Source organism: Mesocricetus auratus, unplaced genomic scaffold, assembly GCF_017639785.1.
Source record: "Mesocricetus auratus isolate SY011 unplaced genomic scaffold, BCM_Maur_2.0 Super-Scaffold_100003, whole genome shotgun sequence".
Classification (NCBI taxonomy): Eukaryota; Metazoa; Chordata; class Mammalia; order Rodentia; family Cricetidae; genus Mesocricetus; species Mesocricetus auratus.
In genome coordinates, this window is record NW_024429188.1 from 50,928,675 (window position 1) to 50,951,907 (window position 23,233).

General features: G+C 42.3%; 1 protein-coding gene across 1 annotated transcript in view; it reads left to right on the plus strand.

Moving 5' to 3' along the window:
* The first annotated feature begins 494 nt into the window (after positions 1 to 494).
* Uprt (uracil phosphoribosyltransferase homolog) overlaps positions 495 to 23,233 on the plus strand; it is a 37,056-nt gene continuing 14,317 nt past the window's right edge. Inside the window, exons 1-2 of the mRNA XM_040744298.1 lie at positions 495 to 1,052; positions 19,439 to 19,481. Coding sequence (XP_040600232.1) covers positions 667 to 1,052; positions 19,439 to 19,481 — 429 coding nt within the window. The 5' untranslated portion in view covers positions 495 to 666. The remainder of the gene's footprint in view (positions 1,053 to 19,438; positions 19,482 to 23,233) is intronic.

Sequence of the window (23,233 nt, forward strand, 5' to 3'; positions counted from 1 at the left end):
AATTTCCATGGTAACGTGTGCAATGCAGGGCCCAACCAATACGAGTAAGAAAAACTTTGGTGGTCAAGCACACTTAGGAAACTGCAGCGTGTTAAACAGTCTAGAAAAGCCAGGCTTTTCAGTAGCCTGCTATGTATTCTTACTTCCTCCTTATGTAACGCAGACAAGCTATTAGCTTGAAGAAGCAACTGACTGCTCAAGTACAATTTCATTGTCAAGTCAGAAAGTCTGAAAGCATGTGCCTTCCGCGTATAACCAACCCGCCACTTTCTCTACGCTGTACCAAAGTTGTGATTGCAGGAAGTCCTAGGGGTTTCCCGAGTACTCAGCAACCAGGAATTTCTGGTTCAACCACGTTTACCAGGCTACGTGCAAGAATCTATCAGGCAGGAAAAACTCAAAGAGTTAACAAGCCAGCGTGCTGCAGACAGGCAGGGAGACAGACCAATAAGGTGTCTAAGCCAGCAGTGCGTCTGGTGTGGGCGGGTATGGGACAAAGCGTGCGAAAGGACCGTGGAGGCCTAGGGGTGAGAGGGCAGCCAGGGTTAGAGATTTGGAGGAGGGAGGGGGCCCGGAGAACGCACGTGTCCGCATCCCTTTCTTGCTGCTCTTTATCCCTTTATCCTTAGGGGTTGATAGCTGTGGGGACAGCCCGGGGCCCGGTGTATGGCCACGGAGTTGCAGCGTCCGGACTCCATGCCCTGTCACAACCGGCAAGTAAACTCTACTTCTACCCCAAGTCCCGAGCGTCTGCGAGCAGACGACCAGATCCTGGATCATGCAGAAGAAAATAACGCTGCTATGGCTAAGCTGACTCTCCTCCCCGGGCACGCCCATTCTAGCGTGCTCTCGGAGCGGGACTCTCAGGCCTGCTGTGGCACTAATCTTCACTCTGACAACCACAGTGATAGTAGTGACAGTGGCAACTACGAGGCACCTGTCGGCGACTCCCTCCTAGGGGACTGTGAACTCTCCCGACAGATCGGGGCACAGCTTAAGCTGTTGCCTATGAATGATCAGATCCGGGAGCTGCAGACTATCATCCGGGACAAGTAAGCCCAGAGCGGAAGGGGAAAAGGGACAGGAGGGGCTGCAGGGTGAAAGTAAAATGCCTGTGTTTGGATTTGGCAAACTGGTCTTTGGGGATTAGAGCCAGGCCTCTTTCTTTGGAGTGTGAGTAGGAGGGGAGTCAGTAGACACATCTGTAGCCCTCTCTTAGTTCTTGTGGCTAGTATTGCTTTGTGTAGGAATGAAACCTTTTCGGTAGCCTTCAGCGTCTTCCGGCCTCTTTGTCTCTCTTAAGCAGAACCAATCCTCAACTATGCCAGGCAGGTGCACACCCTTATGCCATCTGCTCAGTTCCTGACCACGTGGTAAATGTATAACCCAGAAATGGTTACAGCCTCTGATTATTATCATTTAACAGCCCAGGCTCACAGAAATAAAGCAATTTCAACGGAAATGATATTGTGCTTCTCTGACCTTGTGACTCATAGCATTTGCTAATGCAGTGTGACATTTTGTTTACTGTTTGGGAATTCAGGGTTGTCTGGTCTCCAGAAAGTTTATCATTTCATTCTTACCAACCCTGTCTTACTGAAAACTTACAGGCTGTAGTTAACAGCAAAGTCAGTTTAAGAAGGCGTTGGACCCTCCTAATCCCACAAATCAGTTTAGCAAGAACTTTGTGTTAAAATATTGTGGAATATGAGTTTTCTCAGATAAATGTGTACTTCAATGAAATACAGCTGCCATCCTTCTTCTTTTCCTTTCCTTTCCCTTCCTTTCCTTTTCTTTCTCCTTCACTTTTCCTTTTTCGAGACAGGGTTCCCCTAAGTTGCTGTTCATACTCTGGCCTCAAACTCCAAGGTACAAGCCAGCCTCCCAAGTGGGTGGAACTCCTGGATATGAGGCCATACCTGGCACTTATTGGCAACTTAAAATGAGTATCTACAGCATGTAAGACCACCACTATCTTTCCAGCGTGCCTTGACATTTAAAAACTGCCCTAACATAAATCAGATTTTAGCAACCTTTTCTTCATACACCTGTAGTAGGCTCCTGTGTTTCCTCCCTGCAGTTTTCCTGACTTGTTCACATGCATGCACCTTTTAACATGGCAGCCTTGGTTTGCTAGCTGCCCTCTCAGCAACCTTCATTGGCTTACCAGAACCTACCAAAGTTGGGGATATTTGGCTCCTTTTGGTTTTGAAACATCCTTGTTTCTGCTTTCATTTGGAATTCCCTATATCCCTATTTATGGTCAGATCCTATTTTTCAAGGCTAAACCCATTCTTACTGTCTGTTTGTTTCCTGATCTTCTGAAAAGGAAGACTTGTTTCCTATTTTGAATACTATTACTTGTGTATCTTACCTTGCTTATTGAGCTTTATTATGCTTTATGACAGAAACGATTTTATATTTTGAATTACAACCATTCTAGTAGATGCTCAGTCATTAAACATTGTTTTCCCAGTCTGGCCTCAAATGCTTGATACTCCTGCTTCTACTTCCTGGATACTGGAGCTACAGGCGCACACTACTATGCCTGGACCTAGCTCCTAAAATTACATTTATGAAACTGTACTATTTGCTTATAAAGACTCAGTATTGAAAACTGTGATCGTTATGAAACTGTACTATTTGCTTATAAAGACTCAGTATTGAAAACTGTGATCGTTATGAAACTGTACTATTTGCTTATAAAGACTCAGTATTGAAAACTGTGATCGTTATGAAACTGTACTATTTGCTTATAAAGACTCAGTATTGAAAACTGTGATCGTGTGATCTAATGGCATAGAGGTCTTTAAAACAATGGGACATAGGCTTGGTAGTTGTTGGGACACTTGAAGAAAAACATCTGTGAAGTAACGAAAAATGGATGATTCTTGGAGTTAAGTAACTTTGGTTCTTGGACCTTATTGCATTTGTAGGTGAGTTTCAGGGCTCAGGAAATTTTTGGTAAATTTTATTTTTCTATTGTAATGGTTGTTTTAAAACTGGTATCTTTATTGAAGGACTGGAATTTAGCTCAGTGGCAGAACTATCAAGTTGTAGACACAAGACCTTGGATTTGATTCCAAGCACTGGAGATAAAAGAACATCTTTATTGAGACAATTCATATACAATACAATTTATACATTTTAAAGTATACAACTTAGTGGGGTTTTTTTGTATGTTCATGGTGGTATATCATCACCTACCACAGTCAGTTTTAGAAAATAGTCATGTCTTCAACAAGAGACCTCACGGGTCAGTCCACATTTCTCTAACATCCCCTGAATCCCTAGGCAACAATTAGTTTACTTCAGATTTCCATTGGTTTGCCTATTCTCTAAATTTCTGTTTATTTTTCTTTGTGTGTGTGGTATATGTGTGTGTTCATACATGTTTGTGTAGGTATGTGTGTGGAGTGTAGAGAGAGGTTAACATCTGGAATCTCCCACTATCACTACACATAACCTTATTTTTTCAGACAGGGTCTTTTACTGAACCTGGAACTCACTAATTCAGCAAGACTAGTTGGCCAGCAAAGTCCCAAGAATCCTTCCATCTCTGTTTTCCCAGTGTTAAGATTAAAGGTGTGCATCAACCCACTTGGAATTTCTTATGAAATTCCGAAGCTTCTAACGCACTTCCTATTAATAAATAGGTGCTGTGGGATCTGAATTCAAGCCCTTATGCCTGTGTGCAAGCACTTTACTCAGCCATCTCCCTAGCCCTTAAATTTATTTATCTAATATAAAGCATGAAAATTTTGCATGCCAATGGAGTATTAACATAATGGTTAAATCAGGTTAAATATGTTTCTTTCTCCAAGCACTTATCAAGGCTTTATGGTTAAAGCTTTCTAAATCTTTTATTCTCGCTCTTTGAAATGTGCAGTACATTATTATTATCTGTAGTCAACCTACTATGTAACAGTACAACAAAGCTTCTTGCTAATTAACTCGAACTCAGTACTTCTTGATCAGCCTTTCTACCTCCTTCTCTCTCCCCTTTCTTCCCCAGTCTGTGGTGAAATCCATTTTCACTGTCAAATTCCCCAAGATCAAGTTTTCAAGACTCCGTGTATGAGTGAGAGCCTGGGGTTCTTGCTATTTTGAATAGTTCAATGATGCTTATGTGGCTAGTTTCTTTTAGTGCAGTGTTTTCAAGGTTCATTCCTTTTTTGTGGCTGAATGGTACTTCATTGTATAGAAATGCTGCAATTTATGCATCCAGTGGGTAGTGAACATTTGGGTAGTTTCTACTCTTTGGTGGTGGTGAATAAGGCTGTTGTGAATCTTTTATTGTATGCCTTTGTGCAGGGGTGAGGATCTTCAATTTTCATTAAATTTCATAAAGGATCATGATGTAAAGGTTAAAAGCCATTAATACAGAGCTTGGAGAGAGTATGACATTCAGCATTTATATATGATAGTATCTGTATGTCTTGACTCTATTTCATTATTTAGAAAAGCTTGGATTCTATAGCAACCTGAGAATAAGTGGAATCCTTTGTATTTTTCATCTGAGTTTGAAAGAGGAGACAGTAAAATCCTTGAAGGCATCTTAGGTAAGATGTTTAACATCTTTGTGTTTCTGCTTTATCATTTATAAAATGAAGATGTTGGTACAGCCTCATGGAGCTCCTGAGAGTCTAAAACAAGATACTATGCGTGAACACTGTTATAAACTGTGAATCGCTGTGTATATTTACAGCATTTAAGTTCTTCAAGTTGGAAATTATGCATGCTTTTTTCTGACACAGTATAAGGGATTTGCTTGTACAGAGAATTCAAACTCTTTATTTGAAAATCAATACCAAAGCCAGATCTTGTGGCTCATGCTGCTAATCCCAGCATTCAGGAGACTCAGTGAGAAGGATTGCTGTGGTTGGAGGCTAGTTTTTGGTGATTAGTGAGGGACAAGCCAGCCAGAGCTACCTAGCAAGACCTTCCTCAAAACAAACAAAAATACTGAGAAAGCCTACATAATTTGTATCCAGCTTAGACACAGTACAGAAAGACCTACTGAGATTTTTTTTCCCTAATGAGTTGGTGCTTATTCGGGCTGGAGACTTTTTTTTTAGTTTTTTTGGTTAACTGGCATAATCTGTTAACAGCAGCTTTCTCCTTCCTTCCTTCCTTCCTTCCTTCCTTCCTTCCTTCCTTCCTTCCTTCCTCCCTTCCATCTTGCTATTATGCAAACAAGGTCTGTTTCAGGTTCTGTAGGAGCAGATCCAGTGTCTGTTGTGAGCAGAGCCATATTCATGTAGGTCTGGCATGGAATGTGCAGCCGGGTATCATAGTCTGTCCTATTTGAGGACAGCATGTATATATATTATGGAGGTGTCTGATAATAGAAGCCTTTGGAATACATGTTGTTTCTTTTATTGTTCCTGGTCCTTAGAATCTATTTGGTAAAGGGATTGCTTTATGATTTGACTCTGGCATGGAGAAATGGGGTGATCCAACAGGACTGCAAGTTGTATATCTATAAAGCAAGCAAGATTGAGAACATTGTACTGATTTAAAATGACTTTATTTTTGAAGTGTACAATATTTGAGACATAATATGTTGGCTGTATTATTGAATTTCAAGGAAATGATTTTCTCTCTTTGAGAGTGTAGTAATCTAAACACCAAATGGAATGGATAATTTACTCAGCTACACATACGTGGGTCACTGGCAAACGACAAAAAAGAAATGACTCCTTCATTTTCCTGTGGTTTCTTTTTTGTTGCTGTTGAAATGGATTAAACTATGCATTCTTCTCTTCCTGAATAATATACCCAGTAGAATCTGAGTGTAATGTCCTTTCTCCCTTGAACATGGTTCATGACCTCATACAGAAGGCAGTGAAGTGAATTTTAAAATCATCTTCCAGGTCCTAGTTGTTTGTGTGGGGAAATGGGAAGGAGAGAGGGAGAGGGGGAGAGGGGGAGAGAGAGAGGGGGAGAGGGAGAACTGGAGAGAGAGAGAGAGAGAGAGAGAGAGAGAGAGAGAGAGAGAGAGAGAGAGAGAGAGAGAGAGATTTGTCTCCTGAAATACTAGAGTAAAGCTGTACTGTAAGCTGTTGAGTAGACTCAGTCTGTATTCTTGTCCTGGGAGAGGCTTTGGCATGGCTTCTGTAGGCTGCTTAGATCGAATTTGAGCAATTAAGAGTTTTTATTCCATAAAATGGCACCAAAGAACTACCTTCAGACTTGTAACTGGTTTTTAGTCATCATGAGAGGAGACATTTAACATGAGGTTGGATGAAAGTCCTGTGCCGCCCCTGTATGAGTGTTGCCTAATGTGATGTGACTCATCTAAGTAATGTAATGTTCATTACTTAACCAAAGCTGTGCATTAGAACTAAGAGTGAAGCCTTTTCTTACAAAAAGAAGCTACTGGCTGTCACCCTTGGTTGTTTGTGCAGCGTTGGGTGAAATCTATTTGCAGCATTACAAACACCACAAATGATTATTCTGTGCTCAGATCAGACCACTGCCTCTGGGAGAATGATCAGGCTCCCTGGGTGGTGACCAACCCGGCTTTAGAGTGATCCAGGGAAACAGAAGTAGCTTAAAGAACTTGTCCCAGCATCACCCTGAGATTAGAGAATGTCAGTATTTGTCATTTCAATTTATATGCAACCAAAATGCTCACCATAGAGAAAATATGATTTTGTTTTTGTATAGTTCCCATTTGAATTTTCTAACAGGCTTTAGTGAAAGAGGGAAGAAGTCCCATCTTTAAGTAGCACAAATCCCTGATATAATAGGTGCTGGGTCTCTCCTAGTAATGTCTCACCAGTTACATTGGACTCTAGCAGATGAAAATGATACCTCTTGTTTTTCTAGCTGCTTTTTGGCATTTGTATTGAACTCTGTTTGGAGATAAATGGCACTCTATTTTATGAGCTTACCAAGAAGGTACTTGTAAGCTGGGACTTTGCTGACTTGCACCTGGCAGGTAGAAGAAACTATTTTTTTTTACATTTTCCATTGAGTTAGATTTGTTCTAAGTATGTTGTTAGGAATTTGTTGTTTGAAGGCGATGGGAGGAGTAAAATCAGTTGCAAACCATCTGCATGCTACAGCAAACCTTGGGGCTGTTCTTGATTTTAGTAATCACGTAATGGAGAAGTAAAATTTGTATTCTCAGAGTGCTCATTACACCGAAGCTTGAAATGAAACACATCTTTTTGATTGAGCCTGCCAGAACTGCTTTTATGTTTTACTTTCCTTCCACCTGTTGGCTTAACAAAGAAACTAAATATTAAGTCTGAGTGCTCACACTCTTAGTTTTAATATTCTTTCTTTGAAAGTTCATTAAATTATTCCTGCTCTTACCAGGTAAAACACAGGATGCCAAGTTAAATTGGAGTTCAAGTAAACAATACACATACACACACACACACACACACACACACAGAGAGAGAGAGAGAGAGAGAGAGAGAGAGAGAGAGAGAGAGAGAGAGCATGGGATTTCTGAAATTCAAATTTAATTGTGTATCCTGTATTTTTATTTGCTGAATGCTCACCCCAGTCTCCCTTATCCAAATGTCATGAACAATCTGTGTGTATAATCTTCCAGGAAGAAGAGTGATGAATTTCAACTTTTGAAATGACATCCGATTCAGTGTTCCTAGGATTTGATTTTAGTTAAATTGTTTTGAGTTGTGACTCAGAAGAGTTTGCCTTTAAGTGCTTCTGGAAAGCATTAATTTTTTTTTCAAAGAGGGATCTTATATGTGACCCAGACCTTAAACTTGTTAGGGATGCCAGGCTGTCTTTGAACTTTGTGATCTACAGACCTCATCCTTCTCAGTGCTGGTGTCACAGACTTGCACTGCCACACCCAGCAAAGGGTGTGCTGTATGCAGTAACCTTAGTGAATTATTTACAAGCTGTATTATAAAACCATCTTCCTCTTCAGGAAGAACATTTTGTTGACTTGCTATTTGTACTTTATTTTTGAGATAGGGTCTTGCTAAGTAGCCTGGACTGACCTGAAACTCCTAAGTTTAGCTGATTCTCTGTGTGTGACACTATTCCTGGGTGAACAAACAGCACTTGTCCCAGATAGGGAACCGATGACATACCAAAGTAAGAAAACTACCAAAGTACATGTTGGTTAGTGAACCAGTAAGTTTTATTGGGGTTACTTACAGGAGCAGCAATGACTCAAAGACAGCATGACTGACAGCTCTCAGAAGCCGGAACCCTGAAGTGTACGGCACAACCTGCTGGCAGCTCAGTAGGCTGGAGGGTGTCCCTTCCAGGTAGTTTAATTTGTCTGAGCCCTGCTAGACAGCTCAGCTGGTGTGAGGGTGAGTCTTAGCAGTTCTTAGAATTTATATATGCTTGGGGTATAGGGAGCTAGTTTATCTGGTCAATTTCAGGGTCTTTCTGATGCTATTGAGTTGTTTATTGCTTAGCTTAACCACCTTCCTTGCAGGATGGAATTTTTCGTTTCCCTAAATAGCATCCTTTTGTTTCACCACCCCCTTTCACATCCTGTGTCTTAACAAGTTTTCTTCCGGGGCTGGAGAGATGGCTCAGCAGTTAAGAGCACTGGCTGCTCTTCCAGAGGTCCTGAGTTCAATTCCCAGCAACCACATGGTGGCTCACAGCCATCTGTAATTAGATCTGGTGGCCCTTTCTGTACTGCAGAGCATTATATACATAATAAAATAAGTCTTTAAAAAACAAGTTTTCTTCCAAGATGGAAGGTTTCAATCTCTGAGGAAACAGCTACAAAACGTCCCGGTCCCCCTGCTTTAATCTCCCCATAGCTAGACTTACAAGAATGAGTCACCACACCTGGTGTTGTGGCTTGAATGAGGATGGCTTTCCAAGTTTGTAGGTTTGAGGTTTCCAGTTGGTGGGATTTAGGACGGATTAGTAAGTGAGGTGGTGTGGCTTTCTTGTAGGTGTGTCACAGAGGGTGGACTTTGAGGTTTCAAAAGCTCACACCAGGCCCAGTCTCTGTTTCTTTCTCTTCCCCACCCCCTTGTGGATCAAAAGCAAGCCCTCAGCCAATGCTCCAGTACCACACCTGCCTATTTGGCCCCATTCTGGCAGCCATGATGGCTGTGGACTGACAAACAAGCTCCGAGTTAAATGATTTCTTTTATAAGTTGCCTTGTTCATGGTATCTCTTCATTGCAATAGAACAGTAACTAAGACACCTGGCATCCAGTTTTTTTGTTTTGTTTTGTTTGAGGTAGGATTTCCTTCTGTAGTGCAGTCTTACCTCCAACTCACCGTGCAGTGTAGGATGAACTCAAACTTTTGATCCTCCTGTGTCAGCCTTCTGAGTGCTGGGATTACAGGTATAAACTACCTTACCTGGATCTCTGGAGATTGTAAAGTAGTATCTAGCCAGTCTTACTTAACAAATAAGGAAAATTTGCTTTTAGATATTCCTTGTTAAAATGAATATTTGGTTTCTGGTATGAATCTTGTTTCCATGTGAAAATCATATTTTAAAATGGCTGCCTTTGGTTTTCATCATATTGCTGCAGTGTGTGACATGTGTATTTAAGGGGAGACTGTTTTGACAAGTAAATATTCTTAGATATAGTTATGTCTTCATTGTTGGCCATGTTCAGAGCTTGTATAATTTAAAAGATCTCAGTTTGATATTAATTAATTCCATGCTTTGGATTCTGATTGCTTAGATACTCCTGTTTATTAAAGTGTGTGATATTCAGTTACTTAAATATATTTTAGAATACTCTAGGATCTGGGTGTGGTGGCTCATGCCTTTAATCTCAGCACTTGAAATTAGAGGCAGAGGGATCTCTGTGAGTTTGGTGCCAGCTTGGTCTATATAGGGAATTCCAAGACAGCCAGACCCTGAATAAAAAATATTCTTAGGGATGTGTGTCTGTATGATTTTGCTTTATGGCAGTTTTACATTATATTATTTTAGCCTGTTCTTAGAAGATGGTTGGTATTTTGCAAAGCTTTGTTTCTGTGGGACAAGATTTTTTGGAATGATTTTGAAATAATAGGAATAATTATGTTTTGAAACGCCCGGAGTCTAGTTTCCATTAAAACATATTTTTAAACAAATGATTCAGACCAGCATTGGGCCCAAAGAAAGAACTGAACAAATACCGGCACCTTGATCTATCGAATAAGGAAATTCTGTGTTTGTGAAACTATTCTCAACAGTGTTAAGAATTTCAACATGATGTTTAAGGCCAGTGTGCATTAAAAAAAAATGTAATCGCCGGGTGGTGGTGGTGCACGCCTTTAATCCCAGCACTCAGGAGGCAGAGGCAGGCGGATCTCTGTGAGTTTGAGGCCGGGCTGGACTGACAGCCTCCAAAACAATACAGAGAAACCCTCTCTCGTAAAAACCAAAAAAAAAAGTAATCATTTTATTGTATTCTAGTTTTACTTTAATTTCTAAATTGATTTAAAGTAAATAGTGTGAGTTGAAGTCTAAAATAACAGAAGGCAAGATAGTAATTACTGTTTATAGTGAGGTAACTTGGAACAGTGAATGATTTCATTTGTAGATCAAATAACTGTCAAGAGAAGGCAATTCCTATTAGATTCTCAGTGTATACTTTTTGTAGAATGTAGATAAAGTGCTTATTATGCAAAGGTTATCAGCTAAAGCTGATTTTGCGAGAGAGAAGGTATGAAAGGTGTTAAAATGTCGGATTCCAAAGTAAAATAACAGATGGTGATATCTCTGATCACTTTACCTGATATGCCTTCTTTGTGCAATAACTTGATGTGTGAAAGGCATGTTGTCAAATATATCGTAGGTTATTTCTTTAAGAAACTTCAGGGTGGTAGGGCAGTGGTGGTGCATGCCTTTGATCCCAGCACTTGGGAGGCATAAGCAGGCGGGTTGCTGTGAGTTTGAGGCCAGCCTGGTCTATAGAGTGAGTACCAGGACAGTCAGAACTGTTACACAGAGAAACCCTGTCTCAAAAAACAAAACAAAACAAAAAACAAAAAGAAAATTTCAGACTTAATGGCTTGGGAGATGGCTTAGTGGTTAAGAGTACTTGCTGCTCTTGCAAAGGATCCTGACAGTTCATAACCACCTGTAATTCTAGTTCCAGGGAATCAGATGCCTTCTTGTAGGCTTCATGGGCATCAGTCATGTACATGCTGCAAGACATACATTGAGGTAAAACACTCATGTATGACATAAAATAAATATCAAAAACTTAAGGAAATACATTAAGTTTCTAAAATAATCTGAAAACTTCCGAGTTTTCATCCCTCTTCAAGGTGTTTTGGTTGCTGAGAGTGGGATGAATACTCTCTGTATTTTGAGTGTGCCTGATGGGCGGCTGTAATAATTGTTATAGTAAAGTTTACCAATGACCTCTGTTGCCCATATGGGGTGCCCTGGGTCCTTAATTAGAATATTAAAAAAATCCCCATTCCGCAAAAAAAAAAGGTGGAGTGTGTTCCTGAGTATGTGTTGTGTCTCTTACAGGACCAGTAAGGACAACCTCCATAAATTTTTGGCCAGTGTTGACAATAATCTCTAGTCTGGTCATAGAGAAAACTGGCATAGGGGGCAGATGTTTTAGAAATGGATTTAGGTGTTAATAGGGATAAGTATCTCCTTTTTGCAACCAGCTAGTGGGCAGTCTCTAGATCCTACCATATGAGTGGTCCATATATAGGCTCACTACTGATGGGGGTGAGCAAAGGGAGTAGAAGAAAAGGCATGACCCAACAGGGTCCTTGGGTCTTGGAAGATGTGTAATGTCTCATTCTTCTGAGACCGGAGGAAGGCTGGTCGACCTTGGTATCTTCTGAAATTTAAGAGAACAAGGTCCTGTTGGGGTTGAAATGTAAGAAGGATTATCTAGGGCTGATATAAAAGGTTTGAGATGAGAGAAATGAATCCAGTGAGGGAATCCCTTGAGCTTAGCAGCAGTTGGGGTGGTAAGGATGGCTCTAAAAGGTCCTGTCCATTTTGGAGAAAGAGGAGGAAGGTTGTGACCTGGAGGAGAGAGTAGAACTAAGTCTCCTACGTTGACTGGAGAGGGACAGGGATTAGGATGGGGCTGAGGTAGGTGATGGTGGGTGAAGTTCCAAAGAAGAGTGCGAAGGTAGTGTAACAGAGGGGTAAGGAGGTGATCTGGGAGAGGTGATGGCTGAGACATAAGGCCAGGTGGCATAATCGGCCGTTCATACATGAGCTCAAAAGGGGAAATGAGGAGGGGTTTCTTTGGAAGGGCTCTTAGTCGCAATAGGGCCAAGGGTAGGAGTTTGATCCAATCTGTATGTAGTTTTTAGGAGAGTTTTATATAAATATAAGAATATAAATATAAGAATATTTTTGAGAGAACTTTGCCTAAAGACTGGGCATGGTAGGGGATATGGAAATGCCATGGGATGTTAAGAGCCTTTGTCAATGTCTGTGAGATTTGAGAAGTAAATTCAGGACCATTATCTGATTGAAGGGAGGATGGAACCCCAAAACAGGGGATGATCTCCCTGAAAAGGAGATCCGAAACTGTCTGTGATTTTTAATAGTGATGGGGAAGGCTTCTACCCATCCTGAAAATGTGTCCACTAGGACCAAAAGATATCTGAAACGTCTAACTGTGGGCATGTGGATGAAGTCAAGCTGCCAGTCTGAGCCAGGGAGAGATCCCCTGGCTTGATGAGTGGGGAAAGGGAGATATCGATGCCCAGAGTTAGGGTTAGAGGTTTGACAGATCTTACAAGAAGCAGTGACAGACTTTAGATAGGACAGGTCTTCAGAGGTAGGCTGTAAATAAGTTTTAACAAGACGAGAAAGAGCCTGACTATTAGGGTGAAAGATCTGGTGTAGATAGGATAAGATCTGTTGAATATTGGGAGGTGGTGATGAAGTTGTGGGTTGTAAAATGAGAGTGCCCTGAGGCTTGTGAGGGGGACTTAGGCCCCTGAGAGCTGCAGCTCGAGCTGCCTGGTCAGCTCGGTTATTTCCCTTTGAAATAATGGAATTGTTTGCTTGGTGTGAGCGGCAGTGGACAGATCCTATGGCTGTGGAAAGGTGAGACGCCTCTAGCAAGTCCATGATTTGTTTTGAATTGGTTATAGAACCTCCTTTTGTTGTTAGTAGCCCACGTTCCTTCCACATAGCTGCATGTGACAAGAGAATGTGAAAGGCATACTTAGAGTCTGTATATAGGTTTATGGACTGTCCTTTTGCTAGTTGAAAGGCACGAGTAAGAGCCACTAATTCAGCTTGTTGCTTTGTGGTTTGGGCTGGAAGGGCCTGTGCCTCAACCACTTTGGTGTCTGAGACAATAGCATATCCTGCTTTCCGTACCCCTTTGTGTAGGAAGGAGCTGCCATCTGTATACCATGTATAGGTGGCCTGGGGTAGAGCTCCCTCATGTATATGTGTAGGATGAGATAGTAACTCTTCTAGGGTCTCAATGCAAGAGTGAGATGGGGAGTATTTTGAGATTGGTTGGGGGAGAAGATTTGAAATATTAAGAGGTTGACATGGCTGAAAGTTAAGTGTTGTAGTGTTGTATCCTCTACTAATGCTACCTAAAGGGAGAGAACTCTGGAGGGGGGTAACGTTTGGAGACTCTTGTATGTTAGAAGATGGGACAGGTGGTGAGGAGAGAGGACAGTAATAGGAGATCCAAAGGTTAACTTCTTTGATTCTTGTATGAGAAGTTCAGCCGCAGCCAGAGCCCTCAGACAAGGTGCCCAACCTTGGATAGTGTGGTCTAATTTTTTTGATAAGTATGCGACTGGTGCAAAGGAAGGTCCCAGTTGGTGACCCAGGACCCCAAGGGCATATCCCTCTTTCTCAGTAACACAGAGAGAAAAGGGACGCGTTAAGGCTGGAGCCTGTAGGAGGGCCTGTTGAAGCTGACGAAATGGCTTGGTAACAGGTGCAAGGAGAGGCTCATGTGATGGGCCAAGGGCTGCCTGATATAGAGGGCGAGCAAGAAGGGAGAAAGAAGGAATCCAAGAGCGTAAGAAGCTGGCCATTCCTAGGAAGGATAAGATTTCATCCTTTGTGGTGGTGAGTGATTGTATTAGGGTTTTTTTTTTAAATCTAGAGTAATGGCCTTATGAGTTGGAGTAATAGTTAGTCCTAGATAAGTTACCTGAGGAGTGGACAGCCGAACCTTAGAGGATGATACCCTATATCCTCGGCTACATAGAAAATTTAACAAAGTAGAGGTGTCAGCCTGGCTTATTTCTAGGGATGGACTACGAAGGAGAAGATCATCTACGCACTATACCAACTTGGATTTTGGGAGAGACAAAGAGAATAAGTCAGAGGCTAGGGCCTGACCGAATAAATGGGGGGCTGTCCCGGAACCCTTGAGGTAGGACTGTCCAAGTAAGTTGTGTAGAAATGTGTGTGTCTGGGTCAGTCCAAGTAAAGGCAAAGATATTTTGTGTCTGGGGGTCCAGAGGAATAGAAAAGAAGGCATCCTTGAGGTCAAGGACAGAGAAATGAGAAGTTTTTGAAGGGATGGTGGAGAGTAGAGTATAAGGATTGGGAACTACAGGACGAAGGGGAACTACTGCTGAATTAATAAGTCGGAGATCCTGAACCAGGCGGTAGGTTCCAATTAGGTTTTTTGACTGCAAGTATGGGGGTATTGAAGGGGGAAGAAGTGGGGCAAAGAAGACTTTTTCTCAGGAGGTCAGAGATGAGAGGTTTAAGTCCCCTGAGACTTTGGAGTGAAAGTGGGTATTGAGCCTTAGTTATATATTTGGCAGGGTTTTGTAGTTGGATGATTAGAGGGGTGTGATGTTTGGCTATAGAGGGATTTTGGGTGTTCCATACCTGAGGATCTACCTGAGAGGATGGTAAGGGAAGAAGTGTGTCAGAATGTGTGGTTTGGAGGAGAAGGAGAAGGGGAACAGCTGGTGAGCCTAGAGCCAAGCAGATAGGGGGAGCAAAAGAAATGGAGGCTCCCACTTTGGCTAAAAGGTCCCTTCCCAGCAATGGGATGGGACAGGTTGTTATCACTAGGAAGGAATGAGTAAGGGGGATACCCTGAAAGATACAGTTAAGTGGTGGGGTTTGTTGGGTCTGATAGGGCTGTCCCCCTACTCTGACAATAGAGGAACAGGAAGGAGTGACTGGTCCCCAAAAGTTTTTCAAGAATGAAAAAGTGGCTCCAGTGTCCAGGAGGAAGGAGATGGGCCTCCCTGATACTGTGTGTTGGATATGGCAGTGGTCAGGCCAAGGGAGCCAGGTCTTCCTCAGTCATCAATGACCAGGCCAAGGAGGTCAGTTGAAGGACGATCTGGGATTGATGTCCCCATGCTATTAGGAACATGGGGGCAATCAATGCCCCAGTGTCCCTCTTGATGGCACCTTGGACATGGTCCTGGTGGTTTATGAGGGTTTGGACAGGCCCAGGCCCAGTGGCCCCCCTGACCGTATTTGAAACAAGGATGTGGGAGTCTTTGTCCCTTGGGAGCCTGGGCTTTTGTTTTGGCTGGCTGAGAGGTCTTAGCCATCATCAGGTATTTTTGTTTTGGGGCCTTTTCATCTTTTTCATGGTACACCTTGAATGCCACATTTAGGGTTTCTGACTGTGGAGTTAGGGGGCCCTTTTCTAGACGTCTGAGTTTGGCCTTAATATGCGGGTAACTTTGGGGAAAAAGTAGGTCATAAGGAGTTGGTTCCCAACTTGAGTCTCTGGGTCCACACTGGTGTATTGTAAGAGGGCCTTTGTAAGATGGTCTAGGAATTGGGATGTGTTTTCATCCTTGTCCTGGATGACCCTTTGGATCCTTTCATAATTTACTGCTTTAAGAGCAGCCTTACAAAGACCAGCCAGGAGACAAGTTAAAAACTGCTTCCTAGCTAGGATGCCCCATGGGGTATTGTAAATCCCAGTCAGGCTCCTGGTCAGTAACTGCCATAGATCCAACTGGGTAGGTATCATCAGTTTGATGGATGTCATCTGCCTGTTCCCAAACTCGCCTGCGTTCCTCAGGGAGGAGATTGTTGGTAAGAATCATATAAACATCATGAAAGGTAAGGTTATAGGACTGGGTAATATACAGGAATTCTTCAATAAAGGTGGAAGGATTGGCAGTATAGGATCCCGATCTTTTGTCTGTTTGGGAGAGTTCAGTCAATGAGAAGGGGACATGAACTTTGACTAAGCCATCCACCCTGGCAACCTCCCACAAGGGGAGAACTGGAGCTGGTTTAGGTTGGGGAGGTAAAGGGGGTAGTCCCTTAGTGGAGCGGGACCGAGTAGTGGGAGGACTAGGGGCGGTTGGTGGTGAGCTGAAGGTGGGTGCCAGTGAAAGCTGAGTAGGGTGACTTGTCACTGAAGAGGGAGAAAGGGTAATCGGAGGGACCAGACCGAGAGGGGGAGCTGAGGGTTTTGTTCGACAGGGAGAAGGCTCATTGGCTGGATCAAAAGTAGCGGAGGGATCATCTTGATCAGACTTCCTAGCCAAAAGGAGTTGAGTGGGAGAGCATGAGGCAGAGAGAAGGCTTGGAGCATAGCAGAGAGAAAGCGTGGACATAGAAAATCTCCTTCCACTTCTCCAATCGCTCACAGTAGTTTCAAAGGTCCCGAATAATATTGGGATCGAGGGTGCCATTATGTGGCCATGTGGACTGATTATCTAAATGGTATTTAGGCCAAATTTTATTGTAAAAGCGAATAAGTTTAGGACCCTTCAGTTCAGGTGTCAGGTGTAGAGACTGGAGGTTTTCTAGGAGACATCCCAAGGGGGAACAGGAGGGTACAGATGACACAGTTCCCATGGATGAGAAGGAAAAGGTCACTGCAGCCTGTAGTCAAGGGCGTCCCCAGGACTCAGGGAGGACCACAGAACGAGGACCAAGCTGTTCAGAGGGTCTTCACCCAACTCAACGGGGGTCAGGCTTAGCCCGGCTAAGCCAGAAGAGACTCGGCGCCTGGTACCAGGGCTTTTCTAGAGGCCAGAAGGCATAGACGAAACCGAGCTCTGAGAGGGTCTCATCCACAGGAAAGGGTCAGGAATGGAGTCGCAGAAGCTGCAAGGACCTAGAGGAGCTATGGGATGACAGCCAGCTCCAAGGGAGAGGGTCAGGAAGCGACGCAATGACACGGTTGGCCCTAAGGAAACTGCAGGATTGCAATTTCAAGGGTGGTAGGATGGGGTCAGGTTAGGAGGGTCAGCTGTAGCCTTAAGGGCCTTGGCTGGGGTACCTCCACCTCTACAAAGACCCCTGACTTAGGGAGCTGAAACACCAACTGAAGGGGAGACTTACCCAATCGTTGATGGTGGATGGAGTGTCGAGCGATTGGTGAGCTGGAAGGCGAGTCTGCTGCAGGCCAACTGGAGATGAGAGATAGGGTCCCAGTGCGGCTCAGTCCACCAAGGGGAGCACAGGCACCAGGAGAGCCTATCCTGGGTTTTGGCACCAAATGTAAGCATTTCTGGCGGATCGGCATGAGTCAGGTATTCTGGCACTCGGGGGGTCACAGAATACTGAGTGTTACACAGCTCAGGTGGAAAGGAGCTCGGGAGCCAAGGACTACCACAGGTTGTAGTAACCTTAGCAGCTTACAGCCTTGCCTCAGGGAAAGGCTTCTCCAGTGTATGGGCTCCCCTCAGGCAGGACAGGGTCTTCCAGCTGGGGATGTTCACCCAGTGTAACAGTTTTGCTCTGCAGGAGGTTTCCCTGGCAAAAGTGTTACAGCTCTGCTAGCTCTGCTCTGCCCAGGGTTGCCTCTGCTCTGTCCGCTGCCACCGCAAAAGAAGATCTTCACCCAAAGCTCATCAAAGGGTTTATTGGAAGGAAGCAGCTGGACTGGCCAAGCTGATCACAGGGTTTATATAGAGATTCTTGGGGATAGGGAAGTTTTTCCAGGGTAGGGATTGGTCCTATTTCATTGCTGAGCTCAGATTGGCTAGAGCTCTGCTTGAAGATTGGTTAGTTTTCTGCACAGGATTAGGGTCAGATTTGGCTGTTTTCAGGGCCAAAGTGTGTTTCTTTCTCTGGTCCTTTTTAGCCTTTTGGCTCCAATTTTAGAGCCAGGGAGCATGCATTTCTTTCTCTGACTCTGATTCCAGGGACAAAGTGTGTTCTTTTGGCACTGGTTTCAGGGTCAGGGTACATTTCTTTAGTTTGGTTGCAGGGACAAAGTGTGTTTCTTTGGCTCTGCTCAGGGTGTGTTTCTTTGACTGGTCCCTTTTCCCAACATCTAGCATCAAGAATAATATATTTTTTATAGTTTTCTGCTTATCACCTCATTGACAGGTAGGTATGTTTTGAGAATGATTTCTAGAAATGAAAGACATTGGTCTCTTGAAAACAGCAGAACGTGTAACAGAACCTGTTTTAGATGTCATCTCTACATGTATAGGTGTGTGTGTGTGTGTGCGCGCACGCGCGTGCACACGCACATACAGAATTTCTTGAGTCTAGAAAATAGACTGTCTAAAGACTACAAACTCATATTCTTGCTATTGCTTAATCATGCCCATAGTTTAGGGAGTTAATATCTACACTATGATACAGCTGTGGTCACTGAAGAAACACAATGTTAAATGTTATTTATAGCTGGTATATCTCTTAGGAAAAAAGTACTGAATGATCTGCCGGGATAATTGGCACTTGCATTTGTCCTTTTGATGCTGTGATGAGGAATATTTTAGTATATTTTGGATAGGTAGGTAGGAAATTTTAAGTTCATAGGCTGTTAATGAATCCATTCAATCAAAATGTTTAAATTCCATGAAAGAAGGAAGAGGATTTTACATACAGAAAGAGCATCAGTCTCCTAACATTCTTTTTTTGGGGAGAGGGGGCATGGTTAACAGCTTGTGGGTATGTGCAAGACTGGATGACTATTGCTTGGGTACCACAGGATAGAATTGTCTTAACCAGAAGGAAATGTATAAGAAAATGACAGAAAAAAATTTAAGAAATGAAGGGCTTCATTGGACACCAGGACAAAGGAACAAGTTATAAATGATTTGAGAAAGAGTGCTTAGAAATTAAGTTACACAGTTCTGAAAATAGTGACCAAAACAGAAAATTTATTTTAATTCTTATAATCCTGAAAAGGACTAGAGACAAAGTAGATGGGTTACCTACCTCTATTGGGTGCCTAGAAAGCAGGGTGAATGGAGGGCAGGGAGGGAAAAGCTAGTTTTCTTACTGTAAGGTTTCTTCTCAAGTTGAGCTTATAGCCTTGCTGTCATTTTCCAGGGGAATCTTTGTTCTCTGACAGCTCAGTGGAGATCACATGATCTTCAATTCCTATCTCAAATATTGATATCAAGTAATTACATAATCTTTTCCAATAGTGCTTATGAAGTCATTGCATTTTGATGTCTGTATCCTAGTAAAAGTATATTATACAAGTAAGCATTTCAGCTTTTAGTATGTAATAGGTCTTAATTTCAGTGTTACTATGTGTATTAAGTTATGTTTTACCTTGAAGCTCTAATTTAGACTAAAACTTGTACCGTTTTTTTTTAGGACAGCCAGTAGAGGGGACTTCATGTTTTCTGCGGATCGTTTGGTAGGTGGAGGCTTTCCATTTTCATTTCATTGTTGTACGTGGTGATGTAATCCTGGTAGGCCAGGGGTCTTTTTGTTTTGTGTAGCATTCTTGGGTTGAGAAATTGTACTGAGTAACCATTGTCTTGCTAGGCTTTTGAAGTGTTCTTTCCATTATAGCATTAAAGCACTGCCTCACTTCCTTGTACTCCAAAGCATGGCCTACAAAACCATTCCTTGTCATTGGTAAATGGATTGGCAGTCTGGTTCTCAGTGATTCATAAAATGCCTCATCTTAGGGCAATGAATTGAAGTACATTAGAAGAAAACTAAGTATGTTCTGAGACCTAGCATTCATCCTTGTGTATCAGCTAATGTGCAAAAACTAGTATATTTTCTTTTGTAGTTTACAATGTGAATTGTATTTGTTTTGATTCTTCCCTGTGATATACTCACGATATGAAATTTTAAGTTGTACTGTATACCCCTTCTTCAAGAGCATCCTATTAAGTCCTGACCAAACCCAATCTTCATATAGTCGGTGTCATCTCAGGCTTAATTGCTTTGCCACAGCTTTTCATTATTGTGTTGATATCTAAGTGTGCTTCATTCTTGGAATAAAATTGATAATTAATTGCTAAGACTAATACTCTTCATAAATGAAAATTAATACTGGGTACATATTAGACCCTGCACTAGGCTATTTTGGGAGGGAGGATGTAAGACAGTTAGAAATATAGATATGGTCCCTGCTCTTGTGGAATTTACAATCTTAACACTGTTGTCATTATTTAGCTTGAGGAAGAAATGTGGCTTATTAACCTTGTAGGTATAATCAAATCATAGAAAATAGGAAAAGAGATGTGAGAAAAAGACAAAACCTTTAGTTTTGATTTTTTCCAGAGCATATATTCTAAAAGAGTGTAGGCAACTCCTCTTCCGCTTTTGACTTAAATATTCTTGGTTGAGAGACCCAATTCTATCTAAACTTATTTTGGTTTCCATGGCTAGTAATAACTGTTGGTAGCAGCAAGAGAAATATGGTTGACATTCCTGGGGAAGTAGACACTGTCTTTCATGTTTTTTTCTCTGTGTGTATGTGTATGTTTGTGGAGGTGCATGTGTGTGCTTGCATGTAGAAACCAGAGGTTAACCTTGGGTATGGAGGCCAGAGATCAGTGTAGGGTGCTTCTCAAGAGCCATGTACCTCATCTTTTTCTTTCAGAAAAGGTTTCGTACTAGGATCTAGGGCTTGCCAGTTAGGCTAGACTGGCTGGCCATTAAGCCCTTCAGAAATCCTCCTGTCACTAGGTCATAAAGTGTATGCTACCACTTTTCTTTTTATATGACTTCTAGAGATTGAACCTAGGTCTTCATGTTTATAAGGCAAGTCCTAATCACCAACTGAGTTATCTCTTCAGCCTTCTTTTATGTTTTCAGCAAAAATGCAACCAACCAAACAAAAAACCAAACCTAATTTTGAGGCATTATGAAGTCCCACTCGAATGACTGCTGAGCAGAGGGTAGGAGTCTCTATTCTCTGGCACCCTCCTTACTTCATCTCCCCTCCCTCCCTCCCTCCCTGTCTCTCTCTTCCTCCCTCCCTCCGTCCCTCCCTCCCTCTCTCTCTCTTCCTCCCTACCTCCCTCCCAGCTTCTCAAGTAGCTGGGACTACAAACCTAACGACAAATGCATATGTTTCTTTTTGTTGTAGAAAGTAGGAGTCAAATTTATGGATGTTCTAAAGTGCTTCTCTGAAATAACAGGCATTATATCCTAGCCAAATGAGATATGTGGCATACTTCACCTAGGATGTGGTAATTTGGACTTCTCCATTCTTTGTAATTGGGTTTGCTGGTGTGGGGTTTTGGTAGCAACTACAGCTCTTTATATATTTTTATTGTTGAAGATTTCTAGTATACCATCTCCTCAACACAAGGATCCCACCCCTGATAGTGGGCAATTGATGTTATCCTGAGTTTGTCAAGAGTTGCTTCCCTCAGTTCTTACATTTATTTTGGGGAGAGAGTGGTGAATATTGAACTGAGGGCCTTGAGTGTACTAAATACATGCTGTACCACTGAACTACACCCACCCTTGAAAGGGATTTTAGTCATTCTTCTAGTTTTTGCTCTCCTGTAAGTTAGACACACTAATCTCCACACCTGTGTTTATATATTTTTATCTATTCTTTGAAAATTTCATATATGTATGTAAAGTACTTTTCTTATCCACTTTTAACTCCCTTTCCAATTCCTCTCAGATTCTCCCAGTCAACTTCCTATCCTCTTCCTTTTTATAGCCTGCTGAGTCTAATTTATGCTGGCCACATACCTCTGGGTGTTAGGCCATCCACTTGAGTATGGTCAACATTTCAGGGGGCCACACCTCTAAAGAAAACTGACTCATTGGGTGTTGGTGGTGCACGCCTTTAATCCCAGCACTTGGGAGGCAGAGGCAGGCAGATCTCTGTGAGTTCCAGGCCAGCCTGGTCTACAGATCGAGTTCCAGGACAGCTTCCAAAACAATACAAACCCTGTCTCGAAAAACCAAAAAAAGCAAAAAAAAAAAAAACAAAAAGAAAGAAAGAAAGAAAGAAAAGAAAAGAAAACAACTCTCCCTCCTTCAGAAACCATCAACTGCCAATTGGGCAATTGGGGTGGGGCCTTGTGAGCTCCCCCACCCCAAGTATATGGAGTGTTTACTGGCTTGTGTCTGTCTTGTATAAGCAAATACAGCTTCAGTGAGTATGCAACTCATGTCCAGAAAACAATATTTCACAGCAGTTCTTTCCAACCTCTGGCTCTTCCATGGCGATTTCTGGCTAATGTCCCAGAGTTTCAGGGAATGGGGCAGGAAAGAAGGCTTGTTTGAGGTATGTCACTAAAGGAAAGAGATACAGGCTTTTCAGTTAAAAAAATTCTTTCCTGTAATTTTCTCTTCAGTAAACATAAATAGCCAAAGAAGGTGGTAGCTAGCAGTGGGTGTGCTCTTGTATACACTATTCAAAAGGTTTTGGGCCCATTTTCAGATTCTGCAGGGGGACGAAGTGATGGGCCATTTCCGATTGATCCTTTTAATGGCAGCAGGGTGATGTGTTGTGATAACAGAGAACGAAGCATCGTACTTCTCCCTGCTGTTCCTGATTCTCAATCATTAATGTAATATTGATTGGAGAAAATGTGCACTACAGGATCAGCACTGCCTTTGTTAGAGTGGGCTTTGGTTGCTCACAGCTCACCGTGAGAGGCTGTTTCTAGTAATTTTCAGTGATTCTTCCTCTCTACCGCATAACTGCTATGAGACTCAGAAAACTTAAAATATTTGTTTACTTGTGTATGCATGTATGTGTGTATGGATAAACCTGCTCAGACTGTTGTGGGTGCAGGTGAAAGTCACAGTACATTTTGGGAGTCAGTTCTATGCTTATCTACCATCTAATTAGCCTCTATAGTACTTTTCTTTAGCTGAGAAGTCCCAAGATATTCTACTGGGTCCTTCTTCAGACTTAGTAAATTGCTTCAGCTCATCTCCTCATTCATTTTCTCACAAAGGACTTTTAGGTTTTATTTGCATTATGGTGAGCCTTTGTTAAAATGAATACAAATTCATTTTTAATTGCAAAGATTTCAAAGGTACTAAGCAAGGTAGAGAATCTAGGTGAACATTTTCCACAGTGACCCATAATTTTATTACTACTGATGGTATTTTTGCCATAGGTCTTGTTGAAGTTCTGCACCTCTCATATTCTTGACTGGCTCAGAAAGCACACTG